The 20,527-nt window shown below is 42.6% G+C and overlaps 1 protein-coding gene across 1 annotated transcript in view; it reads right to left on the reverse strand.

The window, feature by feature from the left end:
* LOC138766251 (inositol-tetrakisphosphate 1-kinase-like) overlaps nt 1–10,268 on the reverse strand; it is a 13,993-nt gene extending 3,725 nt beyond the window's left edge. Inside the window, exons 1-5 of the mRNA XM_069943697.1 lie at nt 10,057–10,268; nt 7,029–7,053; nt 6,084–6,206; nt 5,447–5,564; nt 5,096–5,191 (exon numbers count right to left, since the gene is read on the reverse strand). Coding sequence (XP_069799798.1) covers nt 5,096–5,191; nt 5,447–5,564; nt 6,084–6,206; nt 7,029–7,053; nt 10,057–10,151 — 457 coding nt within the window. The 5' untranslated portion in view covers nt 10,152–10,268. The remainder of the gene's footprint in view (nt 1–5,095; nt 5,192–5,446; nt 5,565–6,083; nt 6,207–7,028; nt 7,054–10,056) is intronic.
* Nucleotides 10,269–20,527: the final 10,259 nt, after the last annotated feature.

Genomic DNA, 20,527 nt, shown 5'->3' on the forward strand with positions numbered 1-20,527 from the left:
GAGTATTACCCCTCCTAATGCATAGTATTACTTTCCTTATAGCACTATGTGGTGGCTTAGTATATATATATATATATATATATATATATATATATATATATAGTACTCGACCAGTGATGTTATTGTTGTGACGCCAATGTTAGTCCAGCACACAGGTGTGATGTTGGTACCTGCTTTGTGTATGGCCGGTCTGTACTGTTCCCCAAAATGGTCAGTGACCTGCGGGGCTGTGATGGGTCCCTTGGGCTCTTGTCACGGTGTCAAGTTTAGAGTAGACTGGGGAAGTGTAGAGGAGAGGAATTAGTCAAAGGAGTCCTAACCTAATGTAGTGCTGTGCTCTGCCGGAACTTGAGAAGAATACTTGAAAGTGAGAGAGATACTTGTACCTAGACCTTGTACTTAGACTATGGTCTGACCACCTTCTGCCCTGCAGCATCGAGGTACTCATCCTAATAGGGTGATACAAGCCCCAGCCTTGGTAACCTGGGTGAAGCTAAGTGTCTGAGGTTTTCCAGTTTACTTGCACTGCGAGATAGAATACGTAGACCTTTTGGTAGCTTTACTCTATCCAGGCTAGTTCCTCTTTTGTTTTAGGATACTGCCCTGCACCTTTTAGACTGGTTAACAGGGTGGGCTAGGTTGATCCCCGACTCTTCTCCCTCTTGTTAGTGTCTAGCACTGCATAATAAATATAGTAGATAGACTAGAAGAACTGAGTGTCTCTGGTTGCTTTATAAACGTGTCTTAACCAACTCAAATCATACATTAAACTAAAACGAAACAGCCAGGCCCTGGCTTGGCTACAGCAGGGATGTCTACTCTGTGTGTCCTTCTCCCACGAGAATCTGGATAAGACTGAAGCTACACGTCCTCCCACCAAATAACTTCCTACAGGGGATGTGTTATCTACCCTGTGAGAGAGAGAGGGAGGGAGAGAAGGAAGGAGGGAAAGGAAGGAAGGAAAGGAAAGGAAGGAAAGGAAGGAAAGGAAGGAAAGGAAGGAACATCTCCCATAGGTCAGAAAAAGCACATGGCATACTTAAAACAATAACCCTTTGTTAACTTTAGCTGTGCCACACATAAGAGCAAACGTATAAGACACTGACACCTTGTAGTTAAACTAGAGAATACCTTCATCACCACTTAACCTGGAGAAAAAGCTTTTGCGACAGGTGTAAGAAACACAAAACACCCGTGGTGGGACACCACAACTAAATGACCCCTCTTATAGAATAGTATTATCTCAAAACACACTCTTATAGTAAAGTATTACCCCTCTTATAGCACAGTATAATCTGCCTTATAGCACAGTATTACCCCTCTTATAGCACAATATACCCTGCTTTATAGCACAGTATTACCCCTCTTATAGTACATTATAACCTGCCTTATAATACAGTATTACTCCTCTTATAGCGCAATATATCCTGCCTCATAGTACAGTATTACCCCTCTTATAGCAGAATATACCCTGCTTTATAGCACAGTATTACCCCTCTTATAGCACAATATACCCTGCTTTATAGCACAGTATTACCCCTCTTATAGCACAATATATCCTGCTTTATAGCACAGTATTACCCCTCTTATAGCACATTATAACCTGCCTTATAATACAGTATTACTCCTCTTATAGCACAATATATCCTGCCTCATAGTACAGTATTACCCCTCTTATAGCACAATATATCCTGCCTCATAGTACAGTATTACCCCTCTTATAGCACAATATATCCTGCCTTATAGTACAGTATATCCTGCCTTATAGCACAGTATTACATCTCTTCTAGTAAAGTATATCCCGCCTTATAGTACAGTATTATCCCTCTTGTAGTACAGTATATCCTGCCTCATAACACAATATTACCCCTCTTATAGCACAGATCATATATGTAGATTGAATACAATTCTGTACACTTTCCAGCCGTCATTGCTATGTGAGCTGAAGCTATACTGTGGTGAGGAGGATAATGATTGTGTGTTATGTCGGTGCAAGGTGTAACATATATACATGGCAGAAAGTGACTGGTGGTGGCTGGTGACGCCAGGGCTCGTACATCCCACTCACACCTCACCCTGACACACCTGAAGAACTTTGTACCCTAAGTATAAATGACACAAACCTACGCTCTGCTTTCCACCCGGTACCAGAGATAACGAGCAATTAAACCAGGGAGGGGGCGCCACCACCTTGTACCCACAGGGCGGCAAATATTACCAGTCTCTCAGATCAGGAACCCTGTGTGGACAGGTGGGCAGGCAGAGCTGCCCCTGACTGGCAGGGGATGTCACCACTGTCACAAGGATGTTTGTCTTATTATCTAATACAACCTTTACTGAATGGGTTCATAGTTAACCCTTCCCTCAGGAGGTGCTTAGTTATCCTTTCCTCAATAAGCACATAGTTACCCCTTCTCTCAGTAGGTCTGTGATTAACCCTTCCATCAGTAGGTACGGCATTAACCCTTCCTTCAGTAGGTGCGTACTTACCCTTTCCATAATAAGCACATAGTTAACCCTTCCCTCAGGATGTACGTGATTAACCCTTCCCTCAATAAGTACATAGCTACATCTTCCCTCAGTAGGTACAGCATTAACCCTTCCCTCAGGAAGTACATGATTAATTCTTCCCTCAGTAAGTACAGCATTAACCCTTCCCTCAGCAGGTGCGTAGTTACCCTTCCCTCAAGAAGCACATAGCTACCTCTTCCCTCAGTAGGTACAGCATTAACCCTTTCCTCAGGAAGTACATGATTAACCCTTTCCTCAGTAAGTACAGCATTAACCCATCCCTCAGTAAGTAAAGCATTAACCCTTCCCTCAGTAAGTAAAGCATTAACCCTTCCCTCAGGAGGTGCGTAGTTACCCTTTCCTCAAGAAGCGCATAGTTACCCCTTCCCTCAGTAGGTACGTGATTAACCCCTTTCTTCAGTAGGTGCGTACTTACCCTTCCCTCAAAAAGCACATAGCTACCCCTTCCCTCAGGATGTACATAATCAACCCTTCCCTCAGTAGGTATGTGATTAACTCTTCCCTCAGTAGGTACAGGATTAAGTCTTCCCTCAGTAGGTACGGCATTAACCTTCCCTCAAAAACTACAGTTATCCCTTCCCTCAGGATGTACATGATTAACCCTTCCCTCAGGAGGTGCGTACTTACCCTTCCCTCAATAAGCACATAGCTACCACTTCCCTCAGGATGTACATAATTAACCCTTCCCTCAGTAGGTACGTGATTAACTCTTCCCTCAGTAGGTACAGCATTAACCCTTCCCTCAAAACTACATAGTTACCCATTCCCTCAGTAGGTACGTGATTAACTACTTTCTTCAGTAGGTGCGTACTTACCATTCCCTCAATAAGCACATAGCTACCCCTTCCCTCAGGATGTACATAATTAACCCCTCCCTCAGTAGGTACGTGATTAACTCTTCCCTCAGTAGGTACAGCATTAACCCTTCCCTCAAAAACTACATAGTTACCCCTTCCCTCAGTAGGTACAGCATTAACCTTTCCCTTAATAGGTACATAGTTAACCCTTCATTGTCTAGTTTGTGATGTGTCTAAGCTGAGAGCCAGATCACTTGGTCATATCTGTAGTACTATAGACCCCAGATGTTTCCTCCTTTGCTGTTCTGGTGCCCATCTTCTGCCATAACCCTGGGTATCAGGCTTTGGCTTTCCTGCTCTGGCTGCATGTCCAGGCAAATGGCAGACAGAGATGTTAATCACTGTTATCCCCTTCCTTGCCTCTTCCTAGTGTTTCCGATCTTGATCCCTGGTTGCAATCTGGATATTGTCTCTGCCCCATCCTTGGGATTGTTCTTTCAATGACAGTCGTTCTACTCTTGCCTCTGACCCTGGCTCCATTCATGACTATGCTCACATGCCTGTCACACCATGACCGCTTTTCGGTGACAACTCTTGGTCCTCTGTTCTTGACTACGCTACTGATCAGTCAGCAACAATCCATGACTCTTGTGGCAACAAAGTTCAAATCTCCTTGTAGAGGTAATAGTTTGGCCAAAGGGTCCATTTACACAGAAAGATTATCTGATAGCGTATCTGCCAAAGATTTGAAGCCAAAGCCAGGAACAGACTATAAACAGAGATTAGGTCATAAATGAAAGCCTGAGATTTCTCCCTTTTTTGAAATCCATTCCTGGCTTTAGCTTCAAATCTTTGGCAGATAATCTGTCAGATAATCTTTCTGTGTAAATGGACCCAAAACCTGAACACTTAGGGTGCGTTTACACAGAAAGATTTATCTGACAGATTTTGGAAGCCAAAGCTGGAATGGATTTGAAAAGAGGAGAATTCTCTGGTTTCCTTTATGACCTGATCCCTGTTTATAGTCTGTTCCTGGCTTTGGCTTCAAAGATCTGTCAGATACATCTGTCTGTGTAAACGCACCATTAGAGAAAGATTTATCAAACATGGTGTAAAGTGAAACTGGCCCAATTGCCCCTAGCAACCAATCAGATTCCACCTTTTATTCCTCACAGACTCTGGAAAATGAAAGGTGGAATCTGATTGGTTGCTAGGGGCAACTGAGCCAGTTTCACTTTACACCATGTTTGATAAATCTCCCCCTTAGCATTTGATTACCAGTGGCTGAAGAAGTTTGGAGTCCTGGAGAGACACAGATACAGACTATGGCCTATGGCGGTATCCATGTTTCCAGGCAGGCCTAGGGCTGCATCCAACTTCTTCAGCCACCGTTAATCAAATGCTGAACTATCAGGTTCATTCATCTCTAGTGAAGACCAGAGGGTCCCTTATATTTCGCACCCCAGTCTAGCCAGCACAAGACACATAGCTGCGAACCTTTGTTGTATGGCATATACTCCCTACTTATGTACAGTTATCTATGTTTGAAGGGATTAAACAGGCTTAGAATAACATGGCCTCTTTTTTTCCAGAAACCGCTTGCCTCCAGTTTGGGTGGTAGTTCTTAGCTCAGTTCCATTGAAGTGAATGGAGCTTCATTGTAATACCACACACAACCTGGAGACAGGGGCGGTGCTGTTTTTGCAAAAATGTTGCTGTGCTTTTTCTAATCCAGGATAACCCCTTTAAAGAATGGGATTCCTTACTGATAGGGAAGGTGAGATGGTCTCTGACCAAAGCCACCATGTCACTGCGTTTGGACATCAGCTCCACACATGGAGGGGAGAATACAGCGCTGACCCCTGCAGGAAACAGAAAACAACATTGAGATTGGTTAATATGGAACCCACAACCCATATCTGCATTATTGCTGCTATACTAACCCTCCTATGTACTGGTACAGATAACAATGCCGTATCAGGGGAACTGACTGAAACAGTCTCCTGAAATGCTCGGCCATCAGCCATATTTAGCCACCAGTCCCCGCTTATAATATTCTGCTTCCTCTCACTACAGAGTTGAACTATGATTTAGCCAATATGGTTGTCATCCCCCACCTTGCTGTTGGGTCTCCAGGTTTCGTAGAAGGTGATATGACTGGAATCGGTCGAGGAGTGTGTGTACAGCAGGTAGAGGGTCCAGAAGGATAGTGAAGGGATGAGTGTCCAGATAGACCTGTAAAGAACAATGTACTGCTTAGTTCACGTCTTATTTTTGCTCTACATTGGTGGTAGACACCGGTGTCCAGAGATATACCTTGGCATATTGGCAAGAGGCCCATTGAGTTTAATAGATTAAACATAGTCTGGTAGTGACTGCATTTTATCTATCCTAAGTATCGTAGGCGAGATGTGAACGGACCCTCAATCAATATTAACACCAAGACAAAGAAACCTTCAGAACCTCCCATGTTGGTTACGTATTCTAGTCTATTAAACAAAATGGCTGCCACCCATGTCATTGTATGACGCTCAATATTTGTACATAGAGATTCTATATTTACTATATATATATATAGCACTAAAGAAAAAAAGGTGTGTGCTATTGTACGGCCACGTTTACATTGTTATATTTATACACCTCTTATGTATACAACGTAGCCTTGTGTGCCGTTGTGTCATAGGTTTAGTTCCCCCATTCATCCTAGGAAGTATCTGTATAATATAAATGATTGTCTTATTCTTATGGTATTACCTGAAGCCTCCGGACAAGGTGATGAGATGCCAGGTCCTGACCCGCTTCTACCAACAGGTCCGACAACTTGTGGATAATGAGATCGAATGGCCCTTGGCTATTGAGGCACTTGGTGAGGTCAACCTGAAGAGGATACAACATAAGCCTATAAATATAATAAGTCTATGACTATAATACAGACTCTAGAATGTGGCCTTGTTAGAAGTAAGTGGTTTATCATGTCTATAGGATAATATATGTGTTATAATATATCACTTACTATGGAGAAAAATGTTTTGTTCAAATCAACTGGTGTCAGAAAGTTATACAGATTTGTATTTTACTGAAGTCTTCTAGTACTTATCAGCTGCTGTATGTCCTGCAGGATGTAGTGTTTTCTTTCCAGTCTGACAAAGGGCCTTCTGCTGCCACCTCTGTCCATGTCAGGAACTGTCCAGACCAGTAACAAATCTCCATAGAAAACCTCTCCTGCTTTGGACAGTTCCTGACATAGACAGAGGTGGCAGCAGAGAATACTGTATCAGACCTGAGAGAATATACCACTTCCTGCAGGACATACAGCAGCTGATAAGTATTGGAAGACTGAAGATTTTTAAATAGAAGTAAATTACAAATCTGTATAGCTTTCTGACACCAGTTGATTTGAAAACTTTTTTTTTCTCTGGAGCACCACTTTAAGCTATTCTTTGTACTTAGACATTATCTTCTCAATGCCTCAGACATGAAAGAGTTCTATGTTACTAGATGGAGACATTTTCTCACCTTTCTCTCTATGTCATACTTTGAGGTATGTCAGCAATGTCTCAGAAAATACCTCTCTAACAAATCAGTCTCTTCCTCTCTGTAAGAGGAAATCCTCCGAGGAAGGGAGTGGACTTCACAATTAAGCATGGATATTAGATGTTTATATCATAGCAGAGAAAAGAAATTCTCAAGGGTTCTTACCTCTGTTACGTCATATCCATGATTCCTAGAATAGAGACACAAAACAAGATATGGGTTAGGTACCAAAGCTATATAGTCTGACATGAAGAACCAAGATGGTGGAGCAGATGATGGTTCTGTGAGATCATTGGGAACATGGTGGTCATGACCATGAAGAAGAGATCTGTCATTAGCGACATATGGCCACCATACTAGCAGATGTTGATGAAAAGCAGAAAAATCAGCCCATTGATGAGAATACCCATGGCTCTAAGTAAAGACCGGAGGAGGCCTACGTGACTGGACTTTTGAGGGACCAGAGGATAGGAAGATTCTGGAAGATAGCTGGGGGATGCTTAATGTCAGGTTAGGGGGAGAGAAGATTAGGAAGGGGTATGGGGGGTATCTAGGTCAGGTCAGCAGGGATTGTGGGGTGGGTCATAGGGGTATGGCGGGATGAGGAATAGAGAAAGGGCAGAGGAGAAGGGGGGATGAGGGCTAGGGTATATAAGATAGCCTGCCAGTAACTGCCAGCCATCTTGGTTGGAAAGAGTGGAAGAAAACACCCATCCTCCCTTTATGGTTCCTGGCATGGGATCAGGTTGGCACTGCAGGAGTTTATTACACTAATATATGTCCACTTTGTCACAACAGTTGTTTTAGGTTGGGGGTCATGGGTAGACTGACAATGAAAATGGAGGAAGGGAACCAAAGTTCTGGACTCCTAACAAGGAGAGAATTCTTTTGGATGACGTTTTTTAACAGGTAACCAGATTTGGGTTATGAGGGGCTTAGACCCCGATATGCAGCAGGTTAAAACTCAGGGCACACAGGTGTTTGATTTTAGGTGCCTCCAAGTCAGTGCAAATTGGTTGGAGGTGTAACCTGTGTGGGTTGTGGTTTATGGGGCGTTGAGGACCTCCTTCCTTATGGATTAAGTAATGGGTGACCCCACTGGGTGAGGTCAGGTTAATATGTGACTGGTTTATAATGGTTTGATAATCAATAAAATGGCTGCTGTGGCCAATTTAACCCACGCTGTTGTCAAGCATCTTTAATGGCGGTGGGGAGGGACGCAACAATAGCAAGTCAGATTATTTGTCTTTCGTCTTCTAGAAATCACATATCAAGCCAATGACAACACTAAAGCTTTTCATGACACAAGTGGTTGTGTCACGAATTCTCTGGGTTGTAAAATCCATTAATATCTAGAAGTGATGTAAGGCTTTGTAATGTGACTGGTATTTCCCAGAAGTGTTTGCGTATAGTCGTATTTATCCATAAGAAATCTCCATCACTGCTTGTATACATAGATACACAACTCTATGCAGCCAAACAAGATCCATGCCGCTGTGCTGTCCTAGTAAGCAGACCTCATACTTTTCTACCTTATCCTTGTGCCAAACATTCATGTATATTGCAGGGAAGGTATAGGTAATACCGCTGCCTATAAACTTTCTAGAACTGCTGGCCAAACATTCAGTCAGCCAACAGTTCTTCATGGGGTATAGGCACTTTTATTGCAATGGTTGAGCACTATAGATTCCTGGTTCTTTCAATCTTCCTTGATATCATGATTCCCGATAAGCGTGGTCCCTTCCAGACATCATTTACGTTGGTGGGTAATATTGCACTTGGTGTTGGCAATGGTTAAGTTTTTGTTTGTTTTTTTGGTGGGAACTGGAAATGGTTAAGGTGGTGGCGGGATATAAAGCTGCTGGCACTAGCAGCCTTTAATGTAGTACTAGGATATAAAGCTCTTGGTACTGACAGATGTTACTTTGGGGTTGAGATATATAGCTTTTAGTGTTGGTAGAGGTTAAAGTGATGATGGGATATAAAATTACTGTTATTGGAAGTGACTAAGATGGTGGTGGAATACAAAGCTTTTGATCAAGACAGGATGCTGTATAAAGCTGCTGAGACTGAACATGGTTAGGATGGTGGTGGGATATAAAGCTGCTGGTACTGGCAGTGGTTAAGATGGTGGTGGGATATAAAGCTGCTGGCACTGGCAGTAGTTAAGATGGTGGTGGGATATAAAGCTGCTGGTACTGGCAGTGGTTAAGATGGTGGTGGGATATAAAGCTGCTGGCATTGGAAGTAGCTAAGGTGGTGGTGGGATATAAAGCTGCCGCCACTGGCAGTGGTAAAAGTGGTGGTCAGATGTTAGGTAATTGGCACTGGAAGTGGTTATGGTAGTGGTTTATAAAGTACTTAAAAACGCTAGTGGTTAAAAAGGTTATCCAGCACTACAAAAACATGGCCACTTTATTCCAGAGACAGCACCACTCTTGTCTCCAGTTTGGGTGCAGGTTTTGTAACTCGGTTCCCTTGAAGCGAATGGAACCTATTTGTAAACCAAACCTGAACTGCAGACAGAAGCTGTGCTGTCTCTGGAAGAAAGACAACCACTCTTTGATGCTATTTTGGATGGCCTTCTCACTATAATACCCATCACCCATTCAGGCTCCTCATGTACAGATTTTCCCCATCCATCTTGGTGGTAATGAGCTCTTCCACCATTCATAATCTGGTACTCGTGGTGTAATCCTCAAGAGATTTCATGAAGGATCTTCTTATTAGATACAGATCACCTTCTTAAATCTCATATAATGCACTTTCTTATTCTACTCCTAATGGACTAAGTCAGTATTCCCTAAGAAAGTATCTAAAAATCTAAGATCCATAGACCATGTCCGGGTAATATAATGCATACACCACAACATGTAATGGTCCTGGTAAAACAGACATATACAATAGACATGTTACAGGGTAGCCATTGGCGTCACTCTTTGTAATAGGATAAATGATATGTAGTTTTACATAGGACTTCAGGTAACACCCGTACAGTATTGTGATCACAGTTACAAGGAACATTCTTCATCTATATACTGTATACACACAGAAACCCGCCTTCCTGACTGATACACAGACTCACATACTGGCATGCATGCTGTAATTCAGTACACCGATCTTGTTTCAGATCACTCCGTAGGTTGTACATAGTCCATGATCGTAATGTAATATAGAACAAAAAAGGACTGACCTGCATAGTTCTTCAAATAGGTGAAAATTCAGTTTTCTTTTCTTGTTTTCATTCAGACAGACTCCAATCCTCTTCCTGGTGTTGAGGGAAGGCATGATCTCCGCACCTGCTATCAGCCCCTACACTGGAAACCAGCTCGCCCAGGTAACACCAGTCTGCTCCAGTCACCTTTGACCTCCCAGCAGCATTCTACCTGCTGGAGTAGGATGGGTCCCTGGTGGTGATGACTCGAGTACACAAGGTGTGGGGGGGCGGCACCTATCAGCTGATTGCCATAAATATTGATTAGGTCACAGTTACCTAGGATGTGGTATATGACACCTTCTAGTGACAGGCGACAGCAAAGACTGAGCTATGGGATCAATAGCAGAGTTGGATTACACACACACATATATATATATATATATATGGTACATAGCCACATACTGACAATTTCTGTTACATTGGTTTACAGGTAAGCAAAACTCTAACCATAAAGAACCCTTTCTGATATTGAGGATCAAACTGCATTTGCTGTATACAGACAGAGGAGAGGTCTCTTTCCTTTAAAGGGGTGCTCCAGCTTGGGGGCACTTTTTTGGGGGGACTAGGGAGGAGGTGGCTGAAATAAAAGACGTCCACTTAACTCCCCGGTTCCAGCGGCGGGTCCCGCATCACGGCGCTCCGGTCCCCTGTTCCCGGCCGCTTTCAGGTGTCTGACGCCGCCCGAAACGCTACGTCTCAGGGCCGCTCAGCCACTCAGTGAAGGAGGCGGGATCCGTTTGAAGTCCGCTCGGATCCCGCCTCCTTCACTGAGTGGCTGAGCGGCCCTGAGACGTAGTGTTTCGGGCGGCGTCAGACACCTGAAAGCGGCCGGGAACCGGGGACCGGAGCGCCGTGATGCTGGACCCGCCGCTGGAATTGGGGAGGTAAGTGGACGTCTTTTATTTCAGCCACCTCCTCCCCGGTCCCCCAAAAAAGTGCCCCCACGCTGGAGCACCCCTTTAAGACCTGTTCTTCATGTGTAGGCTATTCTCCCTTCTTTTTAATGTATTTCATTTTGATGCCAAAATGTGGCTGTATTATGGTAACAAATTGCATAAACCGGCCGTCTTTTGGTGCCAAAATGATGGCAGTCCATAAACACAGGCCTGACCATAGGAAATGTGCATGAGCAAGAGCGAAAAACTGAAATGCTAGCTAATCTTACTCACCCTGAGTATTTTGAGCCATCTCCTGTCTTTCTAGCTGCTGCCGTTCTAAAAGCCGATCTATATCCAAGATGGCGCCGGCCATTAAACTACATTTCCCATCATGCATTTCCCTGATAGGTCCATTTGTGTACTCGCCCCCTTAGCTCTCTTTCCTGCCCACTGCTGTCATTACTATTGCACAGTAAACACAGGACTGTTTTTTTCACTGATTTTGCATCATATCACCCCAATCTGTTTTCCTTACTAGCTGATAATGTAGCAGAGCTGACGCTCGCATGGTGTAGCTATGTGCTGCATAACGGGCATCTGTTACCAGGGAGTGGGGGGTGTAGTGTAGGTTTATATCTCTGCTTGCTGGCTGTGAAAAAAAACCTTCAAGTTCCATCCACACTCTAAGAACATCCATAACACTTTCAATATGCAGAGCTGTGACACAAAGACAGATACATATGTCTGTATTCACTGACAGCAAGCAGAGATATAACTTTTCATATTACAAAAACCTAGGCTCAGGGATAAGTGTAAGGGCCCTATTCCACGGGCCGAGCAACGATGTAAACGAGCGCCGATCTGCTAGATCGGCACTCGTTTACTGGGCCTATTCCACGGCCCCGATGATCGTGAAACAAGGGCTGCAGGGACATTGTTACCGATGTCCTTGCAGCCCTTGGTTCATACATTACCTGTCAAAAACAGGTGTCCCTGCTCCTGGGCACTGTATGACCTGTCAGGCAGATATTTGCTGGGCCGGGTACAGAGTGCCTGGCCATCTGTGTGTGGCTGCCCAGAGGTAAGTGCTGCATGTATTGCTGCCTACATTCATGAGTACAAGCATAACCAAGGTTCAATACTTAAAGGGATTGTCTAGAATTACAACAAAAGATCTGATGTTTTCCATATACATCACAATGTCTGTCTGCAGATTGTATTTACTAGTGCTGCTCATCCCAATTCAAGTGAATGGGTGTGACTTTCTGTCTGTTCCCACTGTTGCAGTACTGTCACGGTTTTGGGTCAGTTCAGTAATGGGTAATGCTATATGGCTGTAAAAAAAAATAAAAAAATATTATATTATACATATATATATACATAATTTGAAGTGTAATACACAAATATCCCGCTTCAAAACACCCACAAATACACTGTGTGAATAAGCCCTTAAATTAAGAGCGGATTTTGCATTTCCAAGTGGTTCAACAGGCTCGACAAACAGGATTAACATTACATGTATATGGCTTAACCCCTTAGTGACACACCCAATTATAGTTTTTTGTGCTTTTGTCTTCTTATCCTCACCAAAGCCGTAACTAGTTTTTATCATTACATCCACACAGCTGTACGACAAGCAAATATATATGCTTGAAAGTTTAAATATATCTACCAAAAAAAACAACATAATAATATTAATACAAATTTAATAATAACTGAATAAAAATCATTGTAAATTATTATTATTTTTATATTATTATTATTATTAACAACAACAATAATCATTATTATTATAACAAAAAAAAGAACATAATAATAATAAAAAATTAATAATAACTGAATAATAATCATTGTAATTTATTATTGATAATAATTCTAATAATTATAACAAAAACATAATAATACATTTAATAATAATTGAATAATAATCATTGTAATTTATTATTAATATTGATAATCACAATAATATCTATTATTATAACAAAAAATATATCATTGCTTGTTGTTGTTTTTTGTTTTGTAGCTTATCCCCATTAACTTCAATAGAGCTGAGCAGTAATACCAGACACAACCTATGGACAGGTTACAGGAAGAAAGCCACCATGTTTTTCTAACCTCGAACCACATCAACTTTAGTTATTAACATCAAAATTTATATGTAGGACATACAGCAGCTGATAAGTATGGGAAGACTTGAGATTAATTAATAGAAATAAATTACAAATCCTTATAACTTTATAACGCCAGTTAATTTGACAGGACAAACCCTTTAAAGTGATTGCAATAATAACAATTATCTCTTTGTCTAAGCGACCATTAAAACGATGATTATCGTGCAAATCATCGTTACAGCGTTCAAATTTAATCGATAATCATTTTGTGTAAATGAAGGCAACCGAATAAAAGGCCTATTACACGGATCGATTTTTGGGAGCAAGGGACGCCGACCTGTGAGGGAGCAGCAGAGGGGCTGCCTGGGCTATCTATAGACTGGTCCGGTAGCCCATAGAGGAGAGTGGAGTGGGGTCTGAGCGTTCAGGCTCTGACCGATCAGTAGAATGGCGGTAGAGTGGCACAGCCAATCAGTGAGCACTTCTCCCGGCTTGTTCTCACGATCGGTTGAGATGTGAACACTCGGACCACGACCAGTCAAAACTCTTCATGTTACTAACATATAGGAGTAGAGTCCATGAGCACCACAGTGATGGACATATTCCTTGCTCCAGGGTACAAGGACCATTGTGCCGCCTGCAGTCACACTAATCTGGCCTTGTTTTCTCATTAGACGGAGATTGGATAATTATATGTATGTTTCTACACCTAATTCATACCTCCATTCAAAGGTTACACACTGAACTATGTCAACATCCCCCTAAGGCCACGTATGGTTCTAGGAGCTACAATTAACGGTATGGAACCATTAACCTTAGACACAGTGGTTGTGGGACATATCTGGCTTCAGAAAGATCAAGAGAACCGAATAATGGTCTTTAAAGGAGACCTTCTCGCCCTACCAGCAGATTTATGGGAGCATATTAGTGACTAGCTACTTTTATGTGGGTTGGAGGCCATGCAAATACCAGCTTAACCTTAAGCCCAGAATTTCATGATAGTAACATGGACTCTAGAAGGTGAAGGTGAGGGCTTAAAGTAGATCTTCAGATAGCGGCCAAAGGAATGATGATGGTTCTACTGTTAGTGCTAATCCTCTCTAGCACCATACAGATATATCAAGTGTCATTGTCATAAGGTTGAGCTTATAGAAACTTGTGTGAAGCTCCTGACCGTCTTTCCAGTTCCACCAATTGACCAGACCTTACTATCTGTCCGAACCCTAACGCTATGCATTTGACTCCCTAGGCCTGCCGTGAAAACATGGATACAGCCTATAGACTACGGCTGTATCCATATCTTTCAGGACTCCCTAGGGCAACATCCAACTTCTCTAGATGCTGGGAGTCAAATGATGAGTGTTTAGGTTCGAAGGAACATTGCCGAACCTTCAGGTATGACGTGACTATGAGGCCATGTGGCCTGTTTATGAAGCTAATGCCTATTGTGAGGAGAGGTATGCCTGGATTGCAAATGTACCTGCTGTGGTGAGTACTGGAACCTGTGGATCCCGTCAGGGCAGGTGACAGCACAAAGTCACCTTCCTATTACCGTAATATCAACTATGTGAGAGTAAAAATGGCACTCTCTCGCCCTCTTTGTAAGAAAGTTTCCTCAAGCAGATCACAGAGTTTGTCACTGCAGAGATCCTCAGCGATCAATTGCGATTGCCTTTGCAAAGTGTTTGTTTTTCCTGCAGTGCCAACACAGGACAGATTAGGAATTACACAATTTAATTGTAATCAATGGCCTATCAATGTAGTGCACAAAGCTTGGGGTCCTCCACAGCAAAAGACACCATGCAGTCCCTCTCTGCTCTAGCTAGAACGGTAGACCTCCTTTATTATCCATATTATTGTATTTGAATGGAGTTTTCTCACCCAGACAAGCCTTTCACATCTACAGCATTGTTTCTACAATGACTATATGGCTGTTGTGTTTAGTGTTTAGGGATGAAGCGCACAAAAGTTTATGCTCTCCGCTTTATCGAGAGTAAATACGTTACACAAGGACGGGTGTGGCCGGGGTCCACCCTGTATTCAGAATGTAGAGATGGAAAAATAACCACAGGATAGCATTTCCGTACAATGAAGCTGAGCCTATTGTTATAATAGAACGGAGAGGGCAACATGTCTGCGGTATTGTCATCTGTAATACAGCAGCATTGAATACTCTGAGCGCGGCTATAGCTTCTGCTGCACAGATACAAATACAGCCGAAAAAGTCCACAAGCAAAAAAGCAAAAGGCCAAGGCAAAACTATTTCCTATTTTTAAACCTTAAAATCAGAGATTATAGCCTGAGGCCATGTTCGCACACTGTTTTTGAGCCTCCTTTTGAGATGTACACAGCAGTGTTGAACGGAGTCAAAAAACTGTTTGGGTTCGGCAACATTCTCCAAATCCACAAGCTTGCCGTCTGACTCTCAGAAAAAAAAAAGTTAAAAAGTGACTTTTGGTTAAATTTTTTAAACCATTTAGGTCTCAAATGATGGTCCACAATATTGTATGTGAACATAGCCTAAGGGCCCTATTCCTGAGCTCAGTCAGGCCGCACCGAAGCTGATGCTGTGCCGTGGGACTCGGGGAGGAAGACAGAGCGGAGGAGAATCACTGCTAGGAAATGTATGCTGCTTCTCAAATCTTCGGTCGCCCGCTGCGCACCGCTATTCCACGAAGCGATGCGCGGTGGGTGACCGTTGATTTTAAGTTTGGGCCTAAATAAACGATCAGCCGATGACACAATCATCGGCTGATCGTTTTCTCTATTTCACCGAGCAATAATCGGCCGGATTATCGCTCCGTGGAATAGGCCCCTAAGAGCGTGTCTTACTTTATGGCCACTGCCTATATGCAGTACAGGTATGAGGACACGGCTTTGCCTCTTTACACTACAATAAGGCTATGTGCACACTGCATAAAAGACCGGCCTTTCCGTGACCCGGCCGGTGTCTGAAAAGATCATCCTGGCCGGTACTGCAGTACCGGCCGGATGGTCTTTATGGCCGCAGAGTTCTGATGCGGGTTCATCCGTGCGCGCCCGCATCAGAACTCTCCACTGCACGCTATGGTGCTTGCGGCCGGAGCCGCTCGCTCCACAGTGTGCACTGAAATGGTTTTCTATGGCCGCTTTATAATTAATAGCGGCCGCAGAAAACTGATATGTCAGTTGTTTGCGGCGCTCCGAGAGATCCCGGCCGGAGCGTATACTCCGGCCAGGATTGCTAGGCAGCAATGGATGTATATTTCCGTATGAACGTACAAGGGCTGTGATTTTACGAAAATATACGTTGTGTGAACATAGCCTAAGGGTGTGTACACTGCATATTTTTGCACTAGCAGAATCATTGTTTGTATTGTATTTTCACTCTTTTAAGGGTACAAACCCACTTGACGTATTTGCTGCGTGAATCAGTGTTAAAAATAAGCAGGCAAAACGCAGGTTGGCTTTATACAATTGTTCAGTGTTAAAATACGCAATTGCGTATTTTTGAAGCATGAAGCTACATGCGTTTTCACTGATGCTTTGCTTACAACAAGCTTCACGCTTCAAAAATACGCAATTGCGTATTTTAACGCAGAACAATCGTATAAAGCCAACCTGCGTTTTGCCTGCTTATTTTTAACACTGATTCACGCAGCAAATACGTCAAGTGGGTTTGTACCCTAAATGTATATTTTGTTGCCCTTACCATGCCCAAAAGTGAATCCTGATGGGTGACAATCCCTTAAAAGGGTAATCTGGCGAAAATCTTTTTCTTTTAAATCAACTGGTTTTAGAAAGTTATACAGATTTTTAATGTACTTCATACATATCAGCTGCTGTATGTCCTGCAGGAAGTGGTGTATTCTCTCCAGTCTGACACAGTGCTCTCTGCTGCCACCTCTGTCCATTTCAGGAACTGTCCACAACAGCAGCAAGTCTCCATAGAAAACCTGTCCTGTTCTTGAAAGTTCCTGTTTGTACAGAGGTGGTAGCAGAGAGTACTGTGTCAGACTGAAAAGAATACACCACTTTCTGCAAGACCTACAGCAGCTGATAAGTATGGGAAAAAGTAAATTAAAAATCTATATAACTTTCTGAAACCAGTTGATTTTTGCTGGAGTACACCCAGTTAAGCGGGAAATGCGGGAATAGCCATTTAGCCAGTTCCCTGATGGAAAGTGTCATGTCCCTGTAATCCGGGGGAGAAGGTTTCTTTAAGGTCGCTATATTAAAATGTGGCGGAACCAGTATTTCCGGGACACGCCGCATGTAAATCCCTTATTTCAGGTATTCCCCTGATAGCAGCCTATTTAGATAGCCCCATATACTGTACATTAGAGGTGGTAGTCACTGGATAGGACTGGATATTACCAGGTGTACTAATCTAGGGCAAAGTCTGCAGTTCATGAATTGGCACCATGCCTCATATGGGCTCATTCTCTGCCATTTGAATCAATGCAACATAATCTGCACCTTTGTTATATTCTTTGTAGATATATATACTGAGAAGACCCCCATAGCAATACAGGCTACTTATAAGGATGATGAAGTATATACGCAAAGGGGAGATTTATCATACATGGTGTAAAGTGAAACTGTCTCAGTTGCCCCTAGCAACCAATCAGATTCCACCTTTCATTCCTCACAGACTCTTTGGAAAATGAAAGGTGGAATCTGGTTGCTAGGGGCAACTGAGCCAGTTTCACTTTACACCATGTTGGATAAATCTCCCCCTATGTATATATTATTTACCTGGATATTATGTTACATTCTAACACTATTTATCTGGGCTTTATTAAAGGACATTACTTTATTAGGCATTATTGTTAATATTCAAGCTAAGGGCAGGTGTATTTTGTGTATTATCCAATCCATAGAGACTGCACTGGAAGAAGAAAACTATAGGTATTATTTTGTGATGAAAAGTTTTGAATTGGCAATGACTGGTTAAGTAAATGCACTTTAACACTTAAAGGGGTACTCCGGCGAAAATATTTCTCTTTCAAATCATCTGGTTTGAGAAAGTTATATAGATTTGTAATTTACTTCTATTTAAAAAAATCTCAAGTTTTCTAGTACTTTTGAGCTACTGTATGTCCTGTAGGAAGTGATGTATTCTCTCCAGTCTCCTACCTAGCCAGAATTCTGCTCCACACTGATGAGGGGCAACACCCCGAAACAGCTGTCTGTGGATGGATACCTGGCCTTGGCTTTTCCCTTGTCATTACAATGACTTATATGGTGGTTTTAGTAGTTTCCCTACAGGAGTTACCACTTTGGCTGGGCCCTTCCTAGAGGGATATTTGACTGGTCCTGTGTTTAAAAACTCTTAAAAGAGCGCTTTCCTTTTTTGCATATTCTGTGCAAACTGACACAGTGCTCTCTGCTGCCACCTCTGTCTGTGTCAGGAACTGTCCAGAGCAGCAGCAAATCCCCATATAAAACTTCTCCTGCTGTGAACAGTTCCTGTCTCGGACAGAGGTGGCAGCAGAGAGCACTGTGTCAGACTGGAAAAAATACACCACTTCCTGCAGGACATACAGCAGCTGATAAGTACTGGAAGACTTGAGATTTTTGAATAAAAGTACATTACAAATCTATATATCTTGCTAAAACCAGTTGATTTGAAATTAAAAGTTTTTCACCTGAGTACCCCTTTAAGCTGCTCACTTTTATAAGTGTTATTTTTGGCCTTCCCATTTAATCCCAACCCTTTTTAGGGATCCCCATATATATGAGAGTACATCCACACCACATCCACACAATGAAACCCTATCACAGCTTCAGCTTTATTGACCCGCAATGTTTCTTTACTTCCTTATATCTCTAACGTCTCACATTATATTTTGTAGAAAACTTGTAAATGCCAGCAACTTACTCATTTACTTACTTTTTATATCTTATGGTAGGTAATACAGTAGTTGGGTTTATGACTAAGGTGAGCATAGCCGCAGGTATTCATGTCACTAATACATAGCTATAATATATAAGCCAGCGTCAGTGTGTGCAAAGGCTTATATAGTATATTTCATAGATTATTCTATTATTAGTATATATGATTTTATATATTTCCTCCAAGCAGGGGCATAGCTCTAGGGGGCTCAGAGGTAGCAGCTGTATCCTAGTGCTGGTGTCTGAGGCTTATCTGCCATATAAGAAAACATCAGTATTATAAGTGTCATATCGCTAGAAGTCGGGCCAATGCTATTTTTAAAGCGAATGTATGAGACATATATAGAGTGGGGAAGCCGGCTCGGTTCCTGTGTACGGCGCCGTCCTATTCACGGGCAGCAGACCGGGGGTGAAGCACTGGAGGAGGGCCAGACCGTAGCACCAGCTTCCCCGGGCCAATGCCGTCTATACATGGGTCATACTTACAGCGAATGTACCTGATGGTATGTTATTGCCAAACAAAAGTACAAATTACAAATAGACACTTATTATAGGAAATGCACATATAGGGGGAGATTTATCAAACTGGTGTAAAGTAGAATTGTCTTAGTTGCCCCTAGCAACCAATCGGATTCCACTTTTCATTCCTCATAGATTCTTTGAGAAATGAAAGGTGGAATCTGACTGGTTGCTAGGGGCAACTAAGACAATTCTACTTCACACCAGTTTAATGGGAAAGGGGGCCATTCACTTAAAAAACACACATTGCACACATTGATATTTAGTGAAAAAATGTCTAATACCGCACTACCCCTTTAAGTTCTTGCAAAAATGGTGACGTCATGACCCCAGGCCTCCTCCCGGCTGCAGCAGCTTCCCGAGACCTTCTCCTGGCATGGCCCCCTCCCCATAAATCCTGATCCAAATCTACACCTGCTGAAAGCAGGCGCAGATTTGTTGCGCCGATCACAGGATCGTGCACACGGCCGGATGGATTTACTAAGGGCCCTTTTACACAGAAAGATTATCTGACAGATTATCTGCCAAAGATTTGAAGCCAAAGCCAGGACTGGATTTGAAAAGAGGAGAAATCTCAGACTTTCCTTTATGACCTGTCTCTGTTTATAGTCTGTTTCTGGTTTTGGCTTCAAATCTTTGGCAGATAATCTGTCAGATAATCTTTCTGTGTAAAAGGGCCCTAAGAGGTATGCGCCTTTTAGTTAATCTGGATGTAAAATCGGGCCTAATTTAAGACTGGCGTACAAGAAATCCGGTGTCTATTGGTGATTTGGATAACTTTGGTTTGGCAATAACAGGCTTAAAGTGTCACTGTTGTTTCACAAAACTTTTGATATGTCATAGAGACAGTCAGTGTTCAGACTCCGATTGGAAGATATAGCTGGGAAAAGACTGCACAAAGTGATCAGTTGGACTTATAATGGAGCCCGACTGATAAGTCAGACTGGTCACGTGACACAAAGCCGCTAGATCTCCCAATCGGTACAGGTATGAATACTCAGACCTCGAAAGATCAAAACTTTTGACATATCTCTATGACATTGTCAAAAGTTTTGTAAAACA

Source organism: Dendropsophus ebraccatus, chromosome 10, assembly GCF_027789765.1.
Source record: "Dendropsophus ebraccatus isolate aDenEbr1 chromosome 10, aDenEbr1.pat, whole genome shotgun sequence".
In the NCBI taxonomy this organism is placed as follows: Eukaryota; Metazoa; Chordata; class Amphibia; order Anura; family Hylidae; genus Dendropsophus; species Dendropsophus ebraccatus.